Source organism: Buteo buteo, chromosome 24, assembly GCF_964188355.1.
Source record: "Buteo buteo chromosome 24, bButBut1.hap1.1, whole genome shotgun sequence".
In the NCBI taxonomy this organism is placed as follows: Eukaryota; Metazoa; Chordata; class Aves; order Accipitriformes; family Accipitridae; genus Buteo; species Buteo buteo.
In genome coordinates this window covers 11442242-11463946 of record NC_134194.1, presented here as the reverse complement: position 1 = coordinate 11463946, position 21705 = coordinate 11442242, and the positions used below count along the sequence as shown (strand labels likewise).

Below are 21705 nucleotides of genomic sequence, written 5' to 3'. Positions count from 1 at the left end.
GACTGCTCCGAGGAGCCGCCGCCGCCGGACCCCGCGCCCCGGTTAGTCCGCCGGGCCCCCCCTCCGCTGCGCCCAGCGGCCGAGACCCTGTCCCGTAATCTCCGGGCGATTTGGGAGAACCGGTTAAACACCTTCCATGGGGGAGAGAGGAGCCCGGCCCCCCGCCGCCTGCACCTTCCCCTCCCTGCCGGAGGCAGCTCCTCTCCTGAGGTAAAAAAAAAAAAAAAAATCTCCCTCCTGCCTTCCCCGACACCAGGAGTCTTGCGAGGGAGGGGGGACACCGCGGGGGGCACCCCACAGAGACCCGGGGCCTGGCGAGCCGAGCCTGCCCGCGCCGCCCGCCCCTGCCCCGCTGGATGCCGAGTCCCTGAGGAGGAGAACCACGGACGGGCACATCCAGAGGCGGCCTTCCAGCCCGGGGGCTCGCTCGGCTGCAGGGAACCCGCGTATCTGGGTGGAAGGAGGCGAGCCCCGCATCAGAAAGCACCCTCCCAGCAGCAGTGAGAGCAAGAAAATCTCCTTCCCCTTCCTCCTGCACAACTCGCTGTCCCCTCCCTTCCCTTTTCCCGAACGCTGAATGCTGATTCCTGAGATGAAAATCTTCCTCTTCGGACAGCCAGGGCTCGTATGAAGGACACGCAAATATTGGATCGTAAATACGAAGCGAGTCTGGCGAGCTCAGAAACCCAGCCCAAAAGGAGCAGCATCAAGAATCCACCCTTCTCCTGCACAACTCACTCCCCACCCAATACACATAGAATACTAATTTCCTGAGATAAGATCTTACCCCTTTAAACAACCACACACACGCATACACACACGCACGCACAGAGTGTATATTATTACTAAATATAATAGGTTAAACCCAGCAGCACGGGGAAAAAGCCTCTTCTGCAACTCACTCCCCCTTTTCACCCTTCTGAATGCTGAGATCCTGAGGTAAATTTTTCCCTTACCCACAGCAAAGACTCTTTTTGAACAGGACACAAATATATATTAGATTATAGAGATGTATTAAATTATTCCAGATTTAAATCTATTTTTTGCTGCCAAGGGGTCGGGGGACCAGACGTCATTGTATTTTTTTTTTTTCTTCCCTCCTAACTCATTTATGGGCGAGTCAAGGCTGCTGAGGAGGAAAAAAACAGGATAGTTAGAATCTCTTTATCCTTATTCCCCAGAAGCTTTTTCTCTCATTGCTGTGCATTTCCTTTAGAAAAAGGAAACCTTATTTTGTGAACCAAAGATTTATTTTTCCTTTCTTCCTGGCCAAAGGAAGGAAGCGGACACAAATTGACACGTTTAAAGAGTTGAAGAGATCTATCTTTTGCAAAAAACAAACGTCTTTATCCAAATCTGAAATAAATAGTGTGGAGGGAGAAACTGGAATATCTAGCTAAAACCAGGATACTTACTAATCTTGCCTCAGAAGAGGACGAGGTAAACACTAAACATCAACTTGTTCTTACAGGGAGGATTCAAACCCTAAATATAATAAATGGGGGATTACGGGTTTGGAGTGTTAGTGCAAAACAACACTGGAAATAAGTCAGCTTTTCCAGTCAGATTTCATCCACATCTGCAGCCTCCACACCATCATCAAAATGCAACCCCTAGCCCTGCTGCTTTTATAAATAATAACACAGCTGCCAATGGCAGTAGTGCTGGGTCAGCTTGGCTCTTTCCTGCTCCAGCTGCCCATAATATTCAGGATGAGATTCTGGGGTCAGAAAAATCTAAAACTCAGCAACAGGAAAAGCAAGAGTCCCTAGAAAAACAGCAGCTTTCCCCTGGTCAAAGTCAGGAAGCAGGCATGCTCTCTGAACCCGAGAAAGCTAAAACTGAAGAAAATCAGGGTGATAATTCTTCAGAGAACGGCAATGGAAAGGAGAAAATAAGAATAGAATCGCCGGTGTTAACAGGATTTGATTATCAAGAGGCTTCGGGGCTAGGTACTTCGACGCAGCCCTTGACATCCACTGCATCTTCTCTGACTGGTTTTAGTAACTGGTCTGCAGCTATAGCTCCTTCTTCTTCTACAATAATCAATGAAGATGCAAGTTTTTTTCACCAGGGAGGGGTTCCTACTGCTTCAGCTAATAATGGTGCTCTGCTGTTTCAGAATTTTCCACATCATGTCAGCCCTGGCTTTGGTGGTAGCTTTTCCCCCCAAATTGGACCCCTCTCTCAACACCACCCTCATCACCCCCATTTTCAGCATCATCACAATCAGCATCAGCAACAGAGGAGGTCTCCTGCAAGTCCTCATCCACCTCCATTCACACATAGAAATGCTGCTTTTAATCAATTGCCTCATTTGGCTAATAATCTTAACAAGCCACCTTCTCCATGGAGCAGCTACCAAAGTCCATCGCCTACACCATCTTCATGGAGCCCTGGTGGCGGTGGATATGGTGGGTGGGGTGGGTCCCAAGGTCGAGACCACCGCAGGGGACTGAACGGAGGGATAACACCCTTGAACTCCATCTCGCCCTTAAAGAAGAATTTTGCAAGTAATCATATCCAGTTGCAGAAATATGCTCGACCCAGCTCAGCCTTTGCTCCAAAGTCGTGGATGGAAGACAGTTTGAATAGAGCTGACAACATTTTTCCTTTCCAGGTGAGCATACTCTGTTATATCTGTAAGAAAAATAGCACGTAAGTGCATTAAAATGCTCTAGAAAGGGTCGGGTGTTTGAACAGTACAGCCTGATTGTGAGACTTCTGTGCTTGCAACTAAAAAAAAAATATATGTGGCTAACTTGAAATGTCATAGTGTGAATTACGCTCCGACCTGTGAATCATGTTGTGGGGTTTTTTTTTTTTTTTTTTTTAATAGTGGTGGCCATATAAATATCTGTTGCCCATCAGACATCTGTACTGGCCAGTTTCCTTCAGCTTAATACTTACATGCATTCAGAAATAGCTGATGAACAAATTTAGTTACAAGTAGCAAGTATATCTACAAAAAAGAGTAAGGAAAAAAGTGCTGCCTGATAAAGTATGAAAGACCTGAGGCCTTCTAAAGTATTCAAGAATGTACCACATCTGAGAAAAAAGTATTAAATGATTGTATTTTGTTCTACAGTATCATACAGACTTGTAGTGCAACATAATTGTAGCATTTTTTTTGGAAACTTTGATTTTTTTTGGTTTTTTTCACATGATGGTAATCAATGCAGTTTGTTTTCCTGAGTAATGACAGCAAATTTTGGTTACAGGCCATTAAATCATCACCAAAAATAGATCTGGATGAGTGTCAGTTGGTGGTCTCCTATATTTTATTATCGCCTTATCCTGGCAGGAGGCAGGTTGTCTGGCAGTTCAACCTCTCCTTCTAGGCTGACTTTTCATGGATTTGAAAAGAACTGTATGATGTTGGACGTAATTCGCAGTAAAAATTAAAACAGAAGTACTCTTCATCTGACCACTAGTTAAATCTAGCTTTTATGTGTGTGTGCCTTTTGTAAACTCCTTTAGGGTGAATCCAAAAACCCAAGAGTTCTTTTACATGTAAAGGGTTGTTTTTCAGGATCTTCAAATGAGGGCAAAAGTAAAAATTTCAAAATGATTGCAGTATTTCTAGCCCTGCTGTAAGAACCAGGGTGACCTACTTTAAAATAATTTGAAAGATCTGTAGATAAAAACTGTGCAATACGTCTCATGTTATAAACCACCCTAAAGAAACAGAAATATATTTAATAATGACTTTGTGGATTCAGCCACAGGAACAGTTCAGTTCTTCGTAAACTGTTCAGTTTCTGTTTGGTTTGCAGGGCCTGCCTATGTAGCCTTCTGACAACAGAGCAGCTGCTGGCAATAACTTTCCATTAGAGACCTTTTTTCTACTGCAGAGCTACTAGCTGGTTCAATATCAGGTAGAGCCCTTGTAAATTTAGAATGCATAGTAATAATTGATTTTAATGTCAGGATTTGTAATTAATATAATGAACCTGTGTCCAGCATACCAAATTTATACACTGAAACCATTAGAAAAAGGGACACAGCTGGAGTCAGTCTTTTTTCAGCCTCACTGCAGCGAGACTTGGCTCACAGTTTAATTCATTCTGTACCCTGACACATAGCTGATGTTCAGAGTGACAGAATGAGATCAAGTGTGTCCTTGCTGCTGTGTATAAGGCCCAAGTATATACACAGCGATAGAAATGTGCTTGGTTTGACATCAAGGAAATTTCAGGAAATTGGCAAAGTCAACCTTGACTTCTGGGTTGTGTTCCAAACATAAAATAATCAGACACACGTATTTTGATCATGGTAAAGAAATAATTTTTGTGTAGCATGTTGGTATCTGTTTACATAAACACTAAGGTGAAGCTGTACATGTCAAGACCAAGTCTGACACTCCTTCATGCCAAGAAAAGGAAAGTGTTGGAGTGAAGTGCTTTCCAGTCTGTTACTATCACTTCTGTGAAGAAAAGGGCAGGGCAGCAAAACAGGACTTCAGCACTGCAGACCTAGAAAGATGCTGATTAATTTTGAAGCCATCTTGGACAACTGCTTTTTGTAACTTTTTTTTGTATAAAATCATTAGCTCCTTTGGCCACTTCGTCATTTGTGTGTTGAAAGCATACTGAATTTTTGAATGGCTGGAAACAAATGATGTAAAATTTGACCTTTGATGTCTTTTTATTCTTTCTTGACTATGCTGATTGTATGCCTGACAAAGCAGAAATAAGGAGTTTTGCTTATTGTATATTTGTGTTCATGCATATATATATGAAGTATGCTTGATGATGCAATCGTGTACTGGACAAGGCTATTTTGTTACTGGAATCTTCTTAGATTCCTGTTTAGGAAATAATTGAAAGCTGTCTTTGCTGCAGCAACATAATGGAGTAATTTGATACAACTATCCCTTTCATTTAATATTTATGTTTTGCTGCTTAAATCATTAAGAAGTGTTGCTGCAATCTAGTGAAAATTAGTTTCTTTAGAAGGCAAGATGTAAACAAGCAGTTGCAAATATTTGGAGGTCACGTTCTTTTTTCTCAAAGGTTGTCTCTACTCCAAAGCTTGGTGAAACACAGAAGTCTATGTTTTGATGGAAATCTTAGGGTAACCAAGTGTAAGTGCTCGTTTCCTCTTTGGAGAGGACAACATTGCATAATGTCCCTATAAGCCACTAATGCGAGCTACTGCTGACTTCAAATATTTCTGCCCATGGCCCTTAGGTGCTTGCGATGAAGTGGGCATTCCAAATGGTGCAGATGAAAGGAAAATACTGCTGTGATCTGTCTGATAATCTTGCAATTTGATGATTGCTTGCTTGGTATTGAGAGCTGCATGCAAAACATTGTGCTTTTTGTTCTAAGTGGTTTTGATTTGGAATTCTGTCTCATAACATTTCAGAAGTGGCATGTCTGTAGGAACCTTTTGTTGCAGAGATGGAACTGGAAGCAAGGTCGGAGAAGACTGTTACCAGATCTGTTAATGAAATTAAGTTTTGATATTGTGCTTTAGCCACTGGGCAGGCTTCCCCCTTCAAAGATCTTTTGAAAAGAGAAAAGCCATTGTTCTTTGTGCGTTCATTTGAAAAGGAAATGGTCTCCAAATGAAAAAATGGTTCCTGAATTTAAAAAAAAAAAAAAATAAAAATTTGAGTCTCTTGGATATAACAGCCTTCCCTGAGAATTAATAAATGAAAATGCTTTGACTGTGACTACTGCATCTTACAAAGTTACTGATTTTTTTTAAGTAATTCTTTCTACTTCTCTCCCAGCAGCACTGACAAACTAATTTTTCAGTAATTGCATTTTATTGCAGCATTGCCTTCAAGATTGTTTTGGCTTTCCTTTTGCTATGTACTTGCACTTCCTCATGAGAGTGGAACATCCTGCCTGTTATGCAATGCATAAATCTTGCTTTGATAGGCATTTCCAGGTTTCCAGATCTCATCTTCAAATGTATGATGATGTTTTTTAAATTGGTCTTTGAAGGCACAAGCAAGTTAAGCAATAGTGTTCAGCTTTCTGTAAAAATGCTTAAAAATAATTTGTGTTTCTTCCTGGAATCAGGCTTGAAAATAACTGCCCGTTTCAAAGAATTTTGTACATGAGAGCAGTTCATTATATCCACTTGTTCAAAATGTTTTTTCCTTTCTTCTACAGTGGCTAGTTTCCAGGTATATAACCCCTTCCAAATCCATTGAGGGTCTGTGCCAGAGAGACTTTCTCTTCCCCCGGGAAGATATGGAATGTTTGAGAAAACACATACGTGGTTAAAGAATGTGTTTTAATTCTGAGCTATACGTCATGATTTGTTTGCTCGTAGAAATGTGTTGATTTAATACGTGCGTTAAACAAATTCATGGAGAACTGGAATTAAAAAACAACCTCTTGAATGCATATGCCAGTCTTTCCTCTTGAAGGAATTTTGCAAATAAATTTCTTTACCATGCCTCTTTATTTTAACATTTGTCCTTTGAGGAACCTTTTCATAAATCATGATGGCTGGTTGCATAAAATGAGGCTACTTGTTTTGCAGAATTTTATTTTTATTGTAGCAACAGCAATTATTCCAAGAAATTTCAAGCTATCATTTTAAAATAGAATAAATACTTGAAGTTGGATTTTTAAATGTCTGTTCACCCATTTTTCTATAACTACATCAGCTGTGTAGTAATTAGTGTTTTGTATGCAGTTCCCCACAGCTACTGATCTGTGGAATTAGAAGCACTCTAATGTGGTATGACATGCACAAGTTAAGTACTGTGGAAGTTAACACTGTTTTTGTTTTATAAACTTACTACTGACGTTAATACTTCGGCTTTGGCCCTCCTGTGTGTTTTTGACCTCAGGGTTTCTTTTTAAAGAGAGCTTTTGTTAGAAGCTATTTGAATTATGTTTGTATTTTCCTAAGATTAAAAGGAGTATTCTTATTAAGCATTTTGCTTTGAAAATTGCATACTTAGCAGCCCAGCATAAAGACTGAGAACACAAGATATTGTGGAAAATAATTTCTGGAAGATACATAAAAAACCTTAATATGTAGCTAAAATAGAATCAGACAAGTTACTGGAAATTTTTATAAAGGTCTGTAATTTCTAACACTTAAAAAAAAAAAAAAAAAAAGTTCAAGTTTGACTAAGCCAGAAGTGCTCCCTCCCAAAAAAACTCCTATGTTATGCGTCACTTAACTTTTCCAGCCTTTTCTTATTGTTCCCTGGTGAAGCTATAAAAGATGATCAGGGCAGCATACAGCAACATCCTTTCAGGAAAAACCTGTTTATTCAAAGCCTTTAATTCACTGAATTCTGGACTGGGAGCTGGAATACAGCATTTGCAGGGTGGTGGGAAGAAGGAGAAGCTTACCCAGAAGCATAATCAAGTCCAAATATGCTTTGCAATTAAAAGAAAAATGTGGAAGTTTTAGTACCTACAATAATACCTCTCCCTACACACTTACTTTGCCTGAGACACAAGGCCTTTGGATTGTGGGAAATATGTACAAGCTTTCAGAAAGTTTCAGGTTTCCTGTGCTATAATGAGGGTAACAAATGTAATTTTGAGTTTTCTAATTTTCACAAGTATTCTGGTTTGACAAAGATTTAAATATGTAAAATGAGCCCCAGTTTTACAACTACACCTACTCCATAAATACTGCTTAATCACCTTCAATAAATTGCTTAACACAATGGCATACTTTGCATTATTATTAATGCCTTGCTCTTCAGAATCGTATTTTATAAGATTAGGCACAGCCTTAGCTACCAGCAAGTGCTTGTACTTTGCCAGGCTTTACTTTTTGTACAGTTTGGATTTTTAGCATTGAGAGGCCCATCGTGGGAAGCACTTAATAGAAACTGTCAGGTTCTGGAATCTTAATTTTTCAGGTGATGATTATGCTGTGATTAAATATAATGAATCTACACTTTAATAGTTAAGTTAGGTGTACATTTTTCTGATGTGCAAGAGAATTTATGTATGGGATTTTTAAGTGTAAAGTATAATCTTTCTGTGCATGAAAAATTCATGTTTAATTTCTTTTGCATAGGAGGATGTCCTAGTATATATCATACATGCTTAGTACCAAGTGACTTTCTTTTTGGAATGAAATGTCTTTGGGCTTTGAAAAATAAAATTGGAATAGGAATTAGAATTTAGTGATTTCCTGTTTACAAGTGGCTCCATTTTTTACAAGACCTCTAAACATAAACTGTCTGGGTGCTAGTGGGGAAACCACTGTAGTCACAGAGGTGAAGTGGTTTGCCCATGCTGTATGAATCCAATGACAAAGTTGTGACGTGAAGTCCTGAGTTCTACTCTCTATGCTTTAACAATGAGATTACATTATTATGAGCACTCTACATACTTACAAATGATTTCTAGATAGTACGAGAATCAGAATAATTTTATTTTTCTGTAGACAGAGCTGGCCAGTGTATAGTTCAAAACTGTTGTGTTTTGCTATTGTAGACTATTTACAGTCTTGATAGCTCTCTCTTAACCATATCTGCTAGCTGTCACCTCTTGTACAGTATTGTGAAAACAATACTGCTTATTCAAAATTATATTTAATGAATGTCTTTTGAAATGTTGGCTGACATTTTAAACATAGTGAGGTATTAAGACTGCAGGTTGATTTTTTTATTTTTTTATTTTTTTTTATTTTTTTTTTAATGGCCTTGTGGTCGACCTGATGTCTTTCTGCTTCAGTTCTGTTTCCTAAGGATAAATATGTGTGTGCCCTTTGAGCCCTCTGATAAAGCAAAATTTTAGATGCCCTAAACAAACTTGTGTAAAGCCAAGTTCTTGTGAGCAACCTGGGTAAATAGTATCAGGCTGTAGTTAACTTATTTTGTTACTGAAGTATACATACTCTGCTTTATTCCAGGGTAGTCATTACCCCTATATTTTTTCTTTATAAATAAATAAATAAAAACGTATATAGTAAGCAGTGCAGCTCCATGGAAGGCACTGTGACTTTGTGAATTGATCCATTAAAAACACCACATTGTTATTAACTCACTCTACATGAAGTCTTTTGAAGAAAACATCACTTTTTTCCTAAGGATGGTGTGGCTTATGTGCTTTATAACTCATAACTAACATGTATCTGAGAATAGCTCACAGTTAGTTACCAGTTAATCATCAATATCTTGACTGTTACAGCTTTTTTGGTGTTACGGAATTAAATGTATAGTTACATATTTCTTCAGCGATATGGCCACTACCACTAACCTGTCATCAGTCTTTATTTTTATGTTAGGTATATAATACATATATGTATTTCAGGTATAATATGTGTTTCTGATAAAATGTGCTGGCCATCTTGGAAGTTAAGACCGGCAAAATTTGTGCTACTGTTTTCAAAGCAGTCTCACTATAAAAGGCCTTTAAATTGTATAAAAATTCTAAAAAACTGCCAGTGGTGACTTTCCGTAGTAGTGTCGACCCTTTCAGTATCAGGACAAGTAGTCAACTAAATTAGTGGAGTTCTTTTATAATAAGCACTGTGCAAACCTCTGAACCAGTTGAGCGTGGCATTTTGGCTGGTCTTCATTTAGGACGTACATGACTGACATCTTTTCATTGGATAGATGTATACAGGTTTACTTATATGGCAAGTTCTTCAATTATTCTGCATTTCCAGAGAGGTGGACTGCTGCATTAATTTCAGGAATATATCCAAATTCAGTGTAACAATAGTAGTGACTCTTAGTGTTGTGCTTAACATGGTTTGTTATCTTCTAATTGATAAGCAGAGATATGGAGGAGCAAACTGTTTCAAACAACCCACAAATAAGACTGATCTTCCCAAGGGTGTTGAGGCTGGGGCAATTCAGCACCACAGATTGGCAGTGATGATTAGATAGCCTGTAAGCACAGAGACCTTTTGTTGGAAAGAGAGGCAAGAAATAGATAGTAACATACCTGCATTTTGAGGGTGCTGTAGCTTATGGCAGTCTTCTCCACTGCTATGACAAGTTACTGGAACCACTGGAGAGCGTGAGTATGAATGTGGGCCACATTTTAGCCAGTCTTCCTTTTTATGTGATTGCTAATAGCTGCGGGTAGGAATATGACCAGTTAGTCTTTTGTATCGGTGCGCAGGGTTGTGTTTTAAAGTTTTTGCAGTATGATTAGAAGCTTCGGGACCTTATACTACAAAAGTGACAGCTAGCTGGTTCACTCAGAAGGGGAAAACTATAAACTCCTCACCAGAAAAAGCTTCTATTGGAGAAGGTGGTGTCCCCCTTAGCTAACCAGTTCAATTCCATTTTTTTTCTCAAATGTTTAAATTTTCTGTTCTCAACATTAAAAACTTAGCATTGCAGCAAACTCCTCTGTTCCTTACTATAGCTCAACCCAACATAACGTAGACATTTGAGAGACAAGAGACTGTCTTTGGGCTCACGTACTCCAGCTCATACACAGCGCAATAAACTAGAAATTACTCAGCCTGGGTTTCTTCCTTCATGTCACCCAGACAACGGAAAGCTTAAGTGCCACAAATTCAACAAAGACTTGGAACTACTGAGGTTCTACACTTTGTGAAATAAGAATTTTGTAGCTGTTCATGGGTTGGACTTGAGGTTAATTCCATGCAGAGAAAGACAATACACTATGAAAGCCAGAATGAAAGAAGGAGTAGCTACTGAGGGTTGTCAGGTTTTCAGAAAATGCTCCACCTGTATTTTAGGCTGTTTTTGTCATGTTGTGAGGACTGCTGAAAATGTGGATTGTCTTCTGGCATCCCTTCCTGAGTTACACAGCTGTTGGATCCTAATGGGTCCATGATGCAGACCCAAGGACTTTTACTCAATCCTGCTAAGGTATTTTAGTTTAACTAGTTTGAAATAGTTATGAACTAGTAATGTAGAAACCAAAACAATAAACTAAATACTACTAAGAAAGGAAGAAACCAGTACGGAGTGTGTGAAAGGAAAACAAAGAATTTAAGAATTTAAATGCTCATGATAGTTTCTCTAAGGTGCCTCAATAACCTTGTACATAAATAACCAAGGAAATAAATACTGTGGAGAGACAGGGCAGCGCCATGCTTTTTATAGCAAATTTGATATTGGGCTAGACTAATAAAGCAAATGGTTCCAAACTCTGGTCTTTCTAATGCTATTTGAAATGCAGCACATCCAGGTAGAAATACTTCACCTGCTCTGTGTCAGTAATAAACTGTTCTGAGGAGAGGAAAAATACCAGAATATTTCATTGAAAAATAGTATTTTGTAGTGGTCAGAATGTAACTTATAAACTTGGAAATGGATCAGGATTCTAGGAGCTAGTGGATTCCTGCTCTTAAAACAGCATTAGGTGTTTAAAGTCCAAGATGACTGATCATTGTCTAATACAAAGAATGCCTCTTGCAACACTGCAATCAATACTGCTTTAGCATTTCATCACTGGAAGTAAAGGACATTATAACTTGATACACAACTGTCTTTGTGCAATACTGTTTTTTACTTCACCACTGGTTTTAAAACTTATCAAAGCTAGATCTGTGTGCTTTGGAGAAATTTCAGCTTCACAGCTAGAGTTAGGGACAAAAAAATATATATTCACTGCTATAATAACAATAGTTGTAGAGAAGCAGTTTAGAACAAATGTCTGTCTTGAATTGCTCACATTTTGCTTTCTTATTTGAACAGATGCTTTCCGTGCTTGATGTGAGTTCAGAGGTGAATCTCTTAGAACATGAATGAAATAAAATCTTTAGAACTGATGTTAAAGTTCTTTTTGAACACAGAAAAATTAAATTCAAGGTGGATTAATATAATTGTATAAAATTCTATTGAGGTGTTTCTACAAATGTCAAAGTGTATAAATACATAGATAGCATGGATAGGTGAATAGTTTTGGGAATGAGAGTGATTTTTTTTGCCTCCATTAGTGACCTTTTATGATACTGTAAAGATTTCAAAGTTTACATATAATTTCAGCTATTTTGAATTTGCTAATTAAAATAATGCAGTGCCAGGATATTTTATGTTGTCTTATGCTAATGAGGCATCAGATTTGTATGACGTGGAATTTATTGGTTTATTTGGGAAAGTCTGAACCGTACACGTTTTAAATTGTGGCTTTGGTTAATATGAAGGAGAAATATTTGGTAAGTATACTTCAAATGGCTTGAGATAATGAAACAGTAAGGTACATGAGACAGCTTGCCTCCCATTTGTTGAGTCCTCCTTCAATTCTAGTAATGCCTGCAATACCAATCTTGAAAAGTCACAATTAAAAATCAGAGCTAGGTTGTCACCTAGTAAACCAGACTATTTGGAACACTACCACTTGTATGGAATACTTTATAGTTATGCAGAATTTGAACTGACTGTGCAGAATTAGATTATTTAAGTTGTTGGGGCAGTAGTTAAGGTGAAGGAAATTCTATATGTTTCTGGAATTAGATTGTCTTAAATTCAGGATGAAATACCTATTTTATGATTTCTTCTTGCAATTCTGTCTCCCAGGATATGATCTTTACTTCCTAACTGTGAAATTATTTTTAACAAAGTTTAACTGTATAGCATGGAATACAAACTAAATATTGAATTGGGGTTCTTAAATGATTGGTTATGATAACTATAGATCAGATTCATATTTAAGACTATTCTGGGTTTTAATATTACCATATCAGACTGACTTTAGTGGTGTATGTGTTTTTGCTTAATTCTGCTGTAGTAATGTAGAACAAAACTGAAGTTTTTATGTTTCAGATGGTCTTGTTTAACACTGTGTGTTGCCTAAACGGGCTTTGTTTGTATTTGCTTGCAGGATCGCACAAGGACTTTTGACATGCATTCACTGGAGAACTCGCTAATTGACATAATGAGAGCTGAAAATGATTCACTGAAAGGTAAATTTAGAAAGAGACTATTTCCTGCAGTAAATAATTGGGAAGACATGCTTACTTAGAATAAGAAACTTCAGCTTGGGTTAGGAAAAGTAAAGTTACATTGTGCACCTAATGCATGTCGGTCAGCTTGGGAAGGCCTCCTTTTTTTCAGTTGTCTCTAGATGAAGCTATTGGAACACATGAGCACTTGAGAGTGTTTCGTCTTTATACAAAACAATGTGAAACACAAACATAAGCTGATCTTTTGTGTAAGTTGCCAGTGTTGTTTTTAATAGATACAATGTGTGTAGTCTGTAAAAATGATCAAATTCAGGAATCTCGTGGAGCTCAGTGAGACATAACGTTTTGCTTAATAGTGTTTTACTGCTGAAGTCACAGTTCTTTCTGTCTTGGGGAAGAATGAGGTTTAACTGTGTCATTTTGAGAAGAACACTGAGTATTTAATCATAATTTTTTTTAGTTCTTTATTGCAGAATTCTTTGTACCATTAGGAAAGGAAAAGGGGGTTGGACTGAGTTGCAGTTAGGATTTATCCTTTTTTTTTTTTTTCCCCCAAAGGTGATCTTTCTTTGAAAACACCTCTACTTAGAAAATATCCAAAGCATTGTCTACATATTTTATCTAAACCTGAATAGAAACTGCTTATGGTATACAATTCAGAAGTCTAGTTTCTTATTATTGTTCTGTATAATGAGTAATCTATTTCAGTTCGATGGTTACTTGTGTAAGTAAAAGTAGTCCAACTCTTACTTATGCTCATTATCTAAGCATTCAGTTTTGTTACCAGTCATGAGACCACTAAAAAAACAAACCTGCATTTGTGGTTTCTGAAAGTGAATTTCTTTCGATATCAAGGCTTGTGGTGTTAATGAAATTTGGCTTGTTTTCATAGTGATTCTTGCTCAGAAGACCAACCTTTGATAAACTGGCAATAACTTGAATTTGTTGCATTCACTGTGGTCTGAAATGCACCTTGCGTTTCACATCCCCAGTACTGTGCAGCAATTCAGGGTGGTGAGAAACACTAAGAAATACATTTTCCTATTGAAATTACAAGGGAGCTTGATGTAGATAAAAGTAATACCAAATGAATTAAACCCCCAAAACGCATTCCCCCCTTATGTAGTGGAGGCCAGGCTTTTATTAATGACAAGTAGTAATAGCTTTCATTTGTTTGGTTTTTATGCTGTCTGGCAACATCCTATGCCCCCAGCATTGTGTACTGAACCAAGAATCAGGTGCCCTTCCTTGACTGCAGCACCAGGGATTTGCCCTGAGACCTTCTATTCAACTGTCAGGCAGGCCTAACCGAGGTTTTAGCTGCTGAAATCTGGCAAGATAACAACCCAAGGTGACATGGCTGTAGAACAAATAAAATTTCCCTTTATATTTGAAATTAACAAATTCAGGTTCATATGTATTTATATTCAGCAACTAAACAAGGGTACTGCTGTAACAGCAGTATGATTTTTAGTTTAAATGCTTTGAAAAGATTCTTTGTGATTGAAATGTTTGGGTTTTTTTGAGTGCTTAGCATGTTTTAAGAATGATAGAATAAGTGTGTCAGCAAAGAATATGTATAGTTCTGATACATGTTAATTCCTGCTTGAGCTTGACTGTTAAACCCCTCTCTGCAGAGTCATCTATGGTTTGTCTAAAATTTTTGTGTGTGTTGTATCATACTGATCAAAACACAGTAATATCAACCAAGTATTGTTCTGGGAATTACTTCTTAAGACTTTTATAAATTTTCTGTTTCATGGTTAATAGTTATAAAACCGTAAACAAAAAGCCTCAAAAATGAGATGAAAAATTTAAGTGATCCTATGTGAAATACTTCATTATGAAGTCTCATTTTTCAAGGATTTCCTCAGCAAAAACATTGTTTGCTTATAGTGAAATATGCATCACACTGAATTTGACTGCTGCTTGTCTGGCGTAGCATACAGTAACTTAGTTGCTGTAATATACTGAGGAACGGATCTTTATTCAAACTATCATCTGCCATGTTGTGGTAAAGCTGCAGTGATAGTCTGTAAGTAGGGCGGGATTTGTAAGGAGAGGAAATACCTTTAGTTAAACCAACTGATACAGCTGGAAAAAAATTGTAACTTGCTGGTACAAAACAGATTTCAAGTGAAGTCTGAAGAAGGGCTCGTGATTACAAGCCTGCTGTGGTTTTTTTTTCCATCTGTATGAGTTGGTGTATGATTATTTCTTAACACAGAGTTTGTCTTCTGTTGTCACTTTTCTCTTCTTGCCTTATCTTTATTTAAACTGATTGAAAGGAATCTTTAAAAACTCTGGATCTAGAAATCTTAAAATTTGACAAATTATGTTTGTCAGTTCAAATCTTCCTTACCATTTCAAACACCTGCAGTTAAATAAGTAGATCCATAAGAAGTTTTTCATTTTGCATTTTAAACGGGTTAATCAGTGCATACAGTGCTTTTAAACTAAAGTTGGATACTCTCAGAAAGGAAAAGCTTCTGGGTTTGAGACTTTAAAAATAGCCTGGGCAAGACACTAATAAAACATACTGTAGAGAGCAATCTCAGAACGGCATGGAAATAATTTAGATGATCTAATAGGTCTCACTGCTATCTTGTGAGTCTTTGAGAGACTTTAATATTGACTCAATGAGTTCAGTATGTAACACTCACACCACCCCCTTTCATATTGTAATGGACTTCAAGAGAAGGAGGTACTTAGGTTAAAATATACTTTCAAAACAACTTAAAGAGTATGGACATGATAATTGATACCAGTCACAGTTTGGAACCTGCTGTCTCTTGGAAATAATTTCTGTCTTTAAATGGTATGTTTAGAGCAGCAGGTTTTGGATCCTGTAATAAAATCGTAACTAGGAATTCTTCAAAATTTAACAAAATCCATTCACAGTGTGTACTTCATGACTGAGGTGGTTAGGCTGTGCTAGCCTTGGAGTTGTTTAGGACAGTAATAATTATGTTCTTCGGTTGTCTTGCTATATGAAATAGTGTTTCCTGCTTGAGGTTCAAAGGTGAATCTTAAGTATCATTGATTCAGTACATTCAATATTACCTTTTCACACTTTTGATAGGCATTTTACCATATTTTCCTTCTTTTTAAGGTATATTTTTATCCCTGCTCAAATCCTCTTCCTTTGCTGAGCAGCTGCCATTTCAATATGTTATTTTTATCCACACGAGTGAGTGTGCTGCATGCTGCATAGCCAATGACAGCCTGCAGAAGCCTTTCCCTGGAGACTAATTGCATCTTCTTTACCATGTATTCGGCCTTCGTGAGCTGAGCCTGGGATCCAGAGACTGATTTTTGAATCTGGGTCTTCCAGATGGCAATTTAAGCATTACTGTAATAGTAGTAGATTGACTAAATATTTCCTTGTTAAGTGACACTGAAATGTCTTTAAATACTTTATAACCACAGACAGTTTTATTACTGAAATATCCCATGGTTCAGTTCAGAATATAAGGTTATTGCCTGGAAATTATACAAGGTGAAATGGATTAAAGAAGCAGACCAGTACATCTGCTTCTAGCACTGCAAAGCATTCCTGTAAAATTTGGGTGTGAATAGCTCAGTATCTGCATGAATGCTACGAGTGTGAAATAGTCTCTGAAGACTTAAACATGCACAAAAAGGAAAGTTTTAGAAGTAGCGTAAGGTCAGACTATACGTACAGATACTAGGAGAGAAAGCCGAATGGCAGCTCTAAACTTTAGAGATCGAAAGCCAGAATGATGAGAACTGGCACCATTCAGGATTTCTCCAAGCAAGCAGATATACCTATCTGTATTTTTAAAACAATCATCAGCCCCTTAATATTGATCTGAAAAACTATTTCAGATGTGAAGAAAGTAGGTAAACCTTATGAAGTGTTCTTGGATGAAAGGGATCAACATAGTTTTCATAGCATTTTCTGAATATCCAATAAGAAACTGAACTAGTTGTTTCATTTTTAGCTGTATGGATTATGCAACATGTTCATATTAATTGAGTAGAATGGGCCATTTGGTTTCCCATATGATCCAGAAAATTAATGAGAATCTGGTGAGAATCAGTCCCAACTTTTGCCAAGGCCTGAACAACAAAGGCTACAATTCTTTTTAGGGAAGTGGTCCTTTATATATGCACAGGACAAAATCTGAGCTATTTTAATATGTAAAATAATAGATTTTGAGGTTTTGCTTAAATTTTAAAGCCATCTTTGTTTTCATAGCAATGAGGAATGCTTGAGGTTGGTGGCTAAGATCAACCTTCCTTCCTTACTCTTGGTCTGTCCAAAGAGTTACATGATCTAGTTATTGAATTCTGAAAGTCAAAGGCCTCTGGCAAATGTGTACACCTGTACGGATGCTGCAGTCATCTTTGTGCCTCTGCTGCTTCTTGTATGTGAGCGAGCTTTCACAGGGGAACTGTGGTGGTCGTACCTCAGGCTCCTGCGAGCAGCGTCAGCGACCAATCTCTTCTGTGTGCCTCGTCTCAGAACAATCCTATCTAAGGATTACTCATTTGCAACTTTTTAATGTATCCAATTTAGGGGAAAATGCACAAAACCTTTTGCTTCTACTGCACTGGGCTGTAGACAGTTTTTTTGTAGACAATTAAGGCTTGCCGTAATTGTCTTTGGAAACTGTTGATGAATTACTCTGTTGAATGTTTCCTAGTCAGGATCTTCTTGACTTTTACCTCCTATGCAGTAACCAGGAAAGGCTAATGGGATTTGCAGACTTGAGTGCATATTAATTAAGAGGAAAACCAATTGTTTTACTCTCTCAAAATACTGCTGAACTGGGTCTAACAGCAATAAACTACCAACCCATGCTGACGGAGCTGTGATGGGGGAAACGCAGTCTGTGTGCTTTTTATTTGAAATCAGTGGCTCCCATTCCTGTTGCAAGCCACTCTTTTCAGTCGGTCAGAGCAGAAATACTGTGACTGCTATTAACAAGTAAGGGCATGCTTTCTTTCCAAACGCAGCTATTATTCAAAATTTTGGGGCAATGGTCAATATTTTAATTTTTTAGTCTTTTGGTATGCTTTTTTCCCCCAGTTCCTCTCTTGGCAATTGAAGTGTTTGTTTATTTATCCCGCCCTTTCCAATATTTGGGGTTTATCAGAGCCTTTGTTTAGAAACAGCCAACAATCTAGTAAGAAAATGACATCACCTGGGCAACAGTAGGGAACAGAAATCTTCTGTTAATAAATACTGACATGAGACCATAGATTGGATTCTAACCTTACATAGAAGTAATCCCAACCATACATAATATATGATTTTACATTCATTGGACATTATCTAATGAACTTCCAGCTTTCTCATTTAAATTGACAGTTGGTTTTGTGGCTTGAACGAAATGCTTCTTTGTAAGAGATGCTTAATTTGATGAGGCTTAGAAAGGCAAAACCTGATTTGGAAGAAAAAAAAAAAATCACGCCTCAAGCTTGCCAAAGGTATGAAGAGTTGAGCCTGGCTGATACAGGGCGAGACATCAAAACATTCCCCCCCCCCATCCCAGCTCCTCCCGTGAGTGTTACTGACGGTCCTTCCGCGCCGCCGGAGCGGCAGTCGGCAGTCTCACCTGGCACTACCAAATACCCCGACGTGGAGGTGAGCGCCTTTTTCATTTCAGGCAGGGGCGAAGAGAATTATTTTTTTTTAAAGTGGCAGCCCGCTGAAACATAGATTAAAACACTGGCGTTTAACAGCCAGCCCCCTCCGCGCGGCCGAGCTCTGGTTTAGAGGGGGCCCTCCGAGAGGAGGGGGTGTAGCGACCCCCCTGCGGTCGTTGCCTGCGTGGACTGTGCCGAACGCCGCCTGGGTGCCCCTTGGGCGGCCGTTCCGGGAGCGGCCGTCCCCGCGCGGCCTGCGCCGGCGGGGGGAGGTTCGGCGCCGTGAGGTACCGCTGCTCGCCGCGGGTGGGTCGCGGCAGGGTAGGGCTCGGCGGTGGGCCACGGCGGGCACTGCTCCGGAACGGTAGCCGAACCTCTGCTGGGTTTTCAGGCTGGTGCAAGTTGACAAGACTTCTGGTGCAGGTGGTGGTGGTGGGGAATATCGTAGAGCGTTACCTTCAGTGGCAGGTCCCAGTAACTTTGTTTGGAGCGTGCTCTTCTTTGAGCCCTGGTTTAAAGATGATCGTCTGTGGTGTTCTTCCTGAGGGCAGTTTGAAGCCTGCGTGCTCCTTTCGGTTTGTGTAATACCGGTATTAAGCAACAATGGAGGCTTTTAATATGGCTGTATTCTTAAAGTCACGAGCAGGCCCTCTCTCCCCCCCGCCCACCCCCATAACTGAGGCTTCTGAGTCCTCACCTGCAAAACCCACAGGCCCGTCAGCAGTGCGGGTGCACGGGGCGCGGGTTACTTGTGTAGCAAGAGGAAGAACATGGGTGTATACAGCGTATTTTTGACGCTTAAAGACTTGAAACTAGGCTGGTTGCTAGGTTAGCGAATAATTGCCTGGTTTTGTGGCACTGTATGCCATAAGAAAATGCAGTCGATTTAAAAAAAGGTTTTTAATTTATAGCAGTCTGGAATTAGCAGCGTGTAGGCAGATGTAAATGGAACGAGAATTTGCCCGTTCTTTGGACTGGAACACAGGTTGCCCTGAGGCAAAGGTAGAGTGTAACTTAGGTTAAGACTTTTGAGATTTTTTTTTTTTTCCTGGTTATTCTTTGACTTTGGCACCTTAATTTTCTGTTATCCACTGCAAAAAGCCAAGACCCATTTGTACTATCTCAGAAAACATTGTGCATTTCCTAATAAATAATATAAACCATTTAGTATCCACGTACACTGATGCATGTGGTTTAAAACATAAAGCGGTAGTTAAGTTACTGCTGTTCATTTTACTGTTTGCTGCAAATTCTCTTATTATGATGAAAACTGCAAAAATCCCAGGACAGGGATGAACCATTTAAGATGGTATAGTAAACATTTTGCAGTCATCTGGAATAATTTGGGAAATTATAGCACAATCCAAGTTAGGTACTGAAATATAGTAGTTTAGTATTTGTTTTCAATGGTGGAAAACATCAGTTGGAAGAGGTGAATTACTGTTGACAGTAAATTAATTCCCTTGGATTTATTGATAATTTTAAGCGTGTGGTAAGTAGTTTGTAGGTTATGGTGCTAATCAGAGTTTGGGGAATTTTTCAAAATGTTGACATTTATGTGCCTTTGGAACTGCATTCAGAACTTGAGTTTGACTAATGTTAAATATAGTACTGGAAGAAAATAAGGTAAGAAAACAGATACTGTTGGTTACCTATGCTGGTACTAGTTTTACACAAGAGTTACCAAGTAGTTTAAACTCTCTGATAATACCTGCTTTTTTATAGAAATACAGGTCTTGATAATGCAGATGTCAAACAACTAGATGTTTATACTTGACTACTGGAAGATTTTGAGGTAGGGTATTAATTCAGCTGAGGAAGAGCAACACCTTGATTTATGCTATCTGTCTAAAATGGAGCCACTGAGCAATAAGCTAGAGGGTATTAATGTAATCACCCTTTGAGGCCAGGAAATTCCTTCCCCTGCCACCACAGAGCAGTACAAATATCCCAGGGTTTTCTGATCCTGGTCCAACTTTGAAATCAGTGTTAGGATTCCTGTTAACTTCATTGGAGTATGAGACCTACCTTTTTTTTTGTCAAATCTTGAAACATTTCACATAGACCCCTGGCCATGCAATCCCATCTCCAGAGTCTGTATGGAAAATTAAATGCTTTTCATGCTCCTTAGACAAGATATTTCCTAGGAATGCATGTGCTGCAAATGATGTGGCAGTTAGAGATTTTTAAAACACACCAAAACACTGAAATACTGCTAAAAATTTTCATGTCTAAATCGGTGATTTGCTCTTCAAAAGTGTTACAGCCAACAAAGTTATGCTGAATTCCATGACAGCAGCCTTGCTAATCTGATTAAAACCTTTCTAAGATTCTCTTGGTTTCTTTTTTATATTTTTGTTATATTTTTTTTTTAAATTAATTCCATCTCTTTTTTAAAAAGTGTGTTTAATCTTATGCCTTGTTTAATATCACTGTCCACCAAGTGTTTTGTTGGTTTTTTTTCTTTTTTTCTTTTCTGAATTCTTGCTTTGATAATCTCTGACCATTCTGGATCATCTTCAAAGCAGCCTTTAATTTGGAGCTGTATTCTGTGAGTAGTGTCTGTTCCTTGTTTTAGAAGACAGAGCTTGCCCGCCTCCCTTCCCAAACTGCTGAAACTTACCTGTCTTTCGTCTTTTTGCTTTGTTCACTTTTTTCCTTGATGTTGAATTGTTAGCTCTTTGAGTCTTTTGTTAGCCACGTTTTGCATACTCTCTACCATCATGTTTATCAGGCTGGAAATGCCATGAAAGGAGCAGAAAGAAAAGCCTGAAGTGCTTTTCTTAAACCTGGAGACAAAGAAAGGTGGGAGGTATAATGAGAATGGGGATGAGTTTTGAGGAAAGGTGACACATGAGGTGTAAGTGTAGGGGGGAACAAGCTCCTAGGGATGTCACACAGAAACACTTTTTAATAGTGGGCAGTCTTTGCATATACCCAAGAGTGACTATGTGGCAGCCTGAAACCTGATCTTTGCATCAGTTACTTAAGGTATTTTGAGAAAGAATTGTGATGCATATAGAATTTGTGTATTCAATGTCTACTTATTTTAATTCATCATTAGGTAGAATGATGAGAACTATTGATGAGGTGAATCTGAAAATAAATCTTACAGTAGATTTATCCATACATTGCTTAACGTATTGTTTGTTGGAATGCAGATTGGTTAGCTATGTTGCTAGTTTTGGGTTTTTTTTGGTTGGGTTGGGGTTTTTTTCCACTATATGTTGATAGTTGGACTTTCAGGTGAGTGGA

The 21705-nt window shown here is 38.6% G+C and overlaps 1 protein-coding gene and 1 long non-coding RNA gene across 2 annotated transcripts in view; one reads left to right on the top strand and one right to left on the bottom strand.

Annotated features, from left to right (window-relative positions):
• The first annotated feature begins 465 nt into the window (after positions 1-465).
• CPEB4 (cytoplasmic polyadenylation element binding protein 4) overlaps positions 466-21705 on the top strand; it is a 44501-nt gene continuing 23261 nt past the window's right edge. Inside the window, exons 1-2 of the mRNA XM_075056710.1 lie at positions 466-2620; positions 12753-12834. Of these exons, the coding sequence (XP_074912811.1) occupies positions 1499-2620; positions 12753-12834 (1204 nt within the window). The 5' untranslated portion in view covers positions 466-1498. The remainder of the gene's footprint in view (positions 2621-12752; positions 12835-21705) is intronic.
• Positions 2507-19257, bottom strand: LOC142044375 (uncharacterized). Its single transcript, XR_012654302.1, has 3 exons — positions 18907-19257; positions 9894-10027; positions 2507-2640 (listed from the first exon to the last, which is right to left on the bottom strand). It is a non-coding gene; the product is annotated as an uncharacterized LOC142044375 (long non-coding RNA).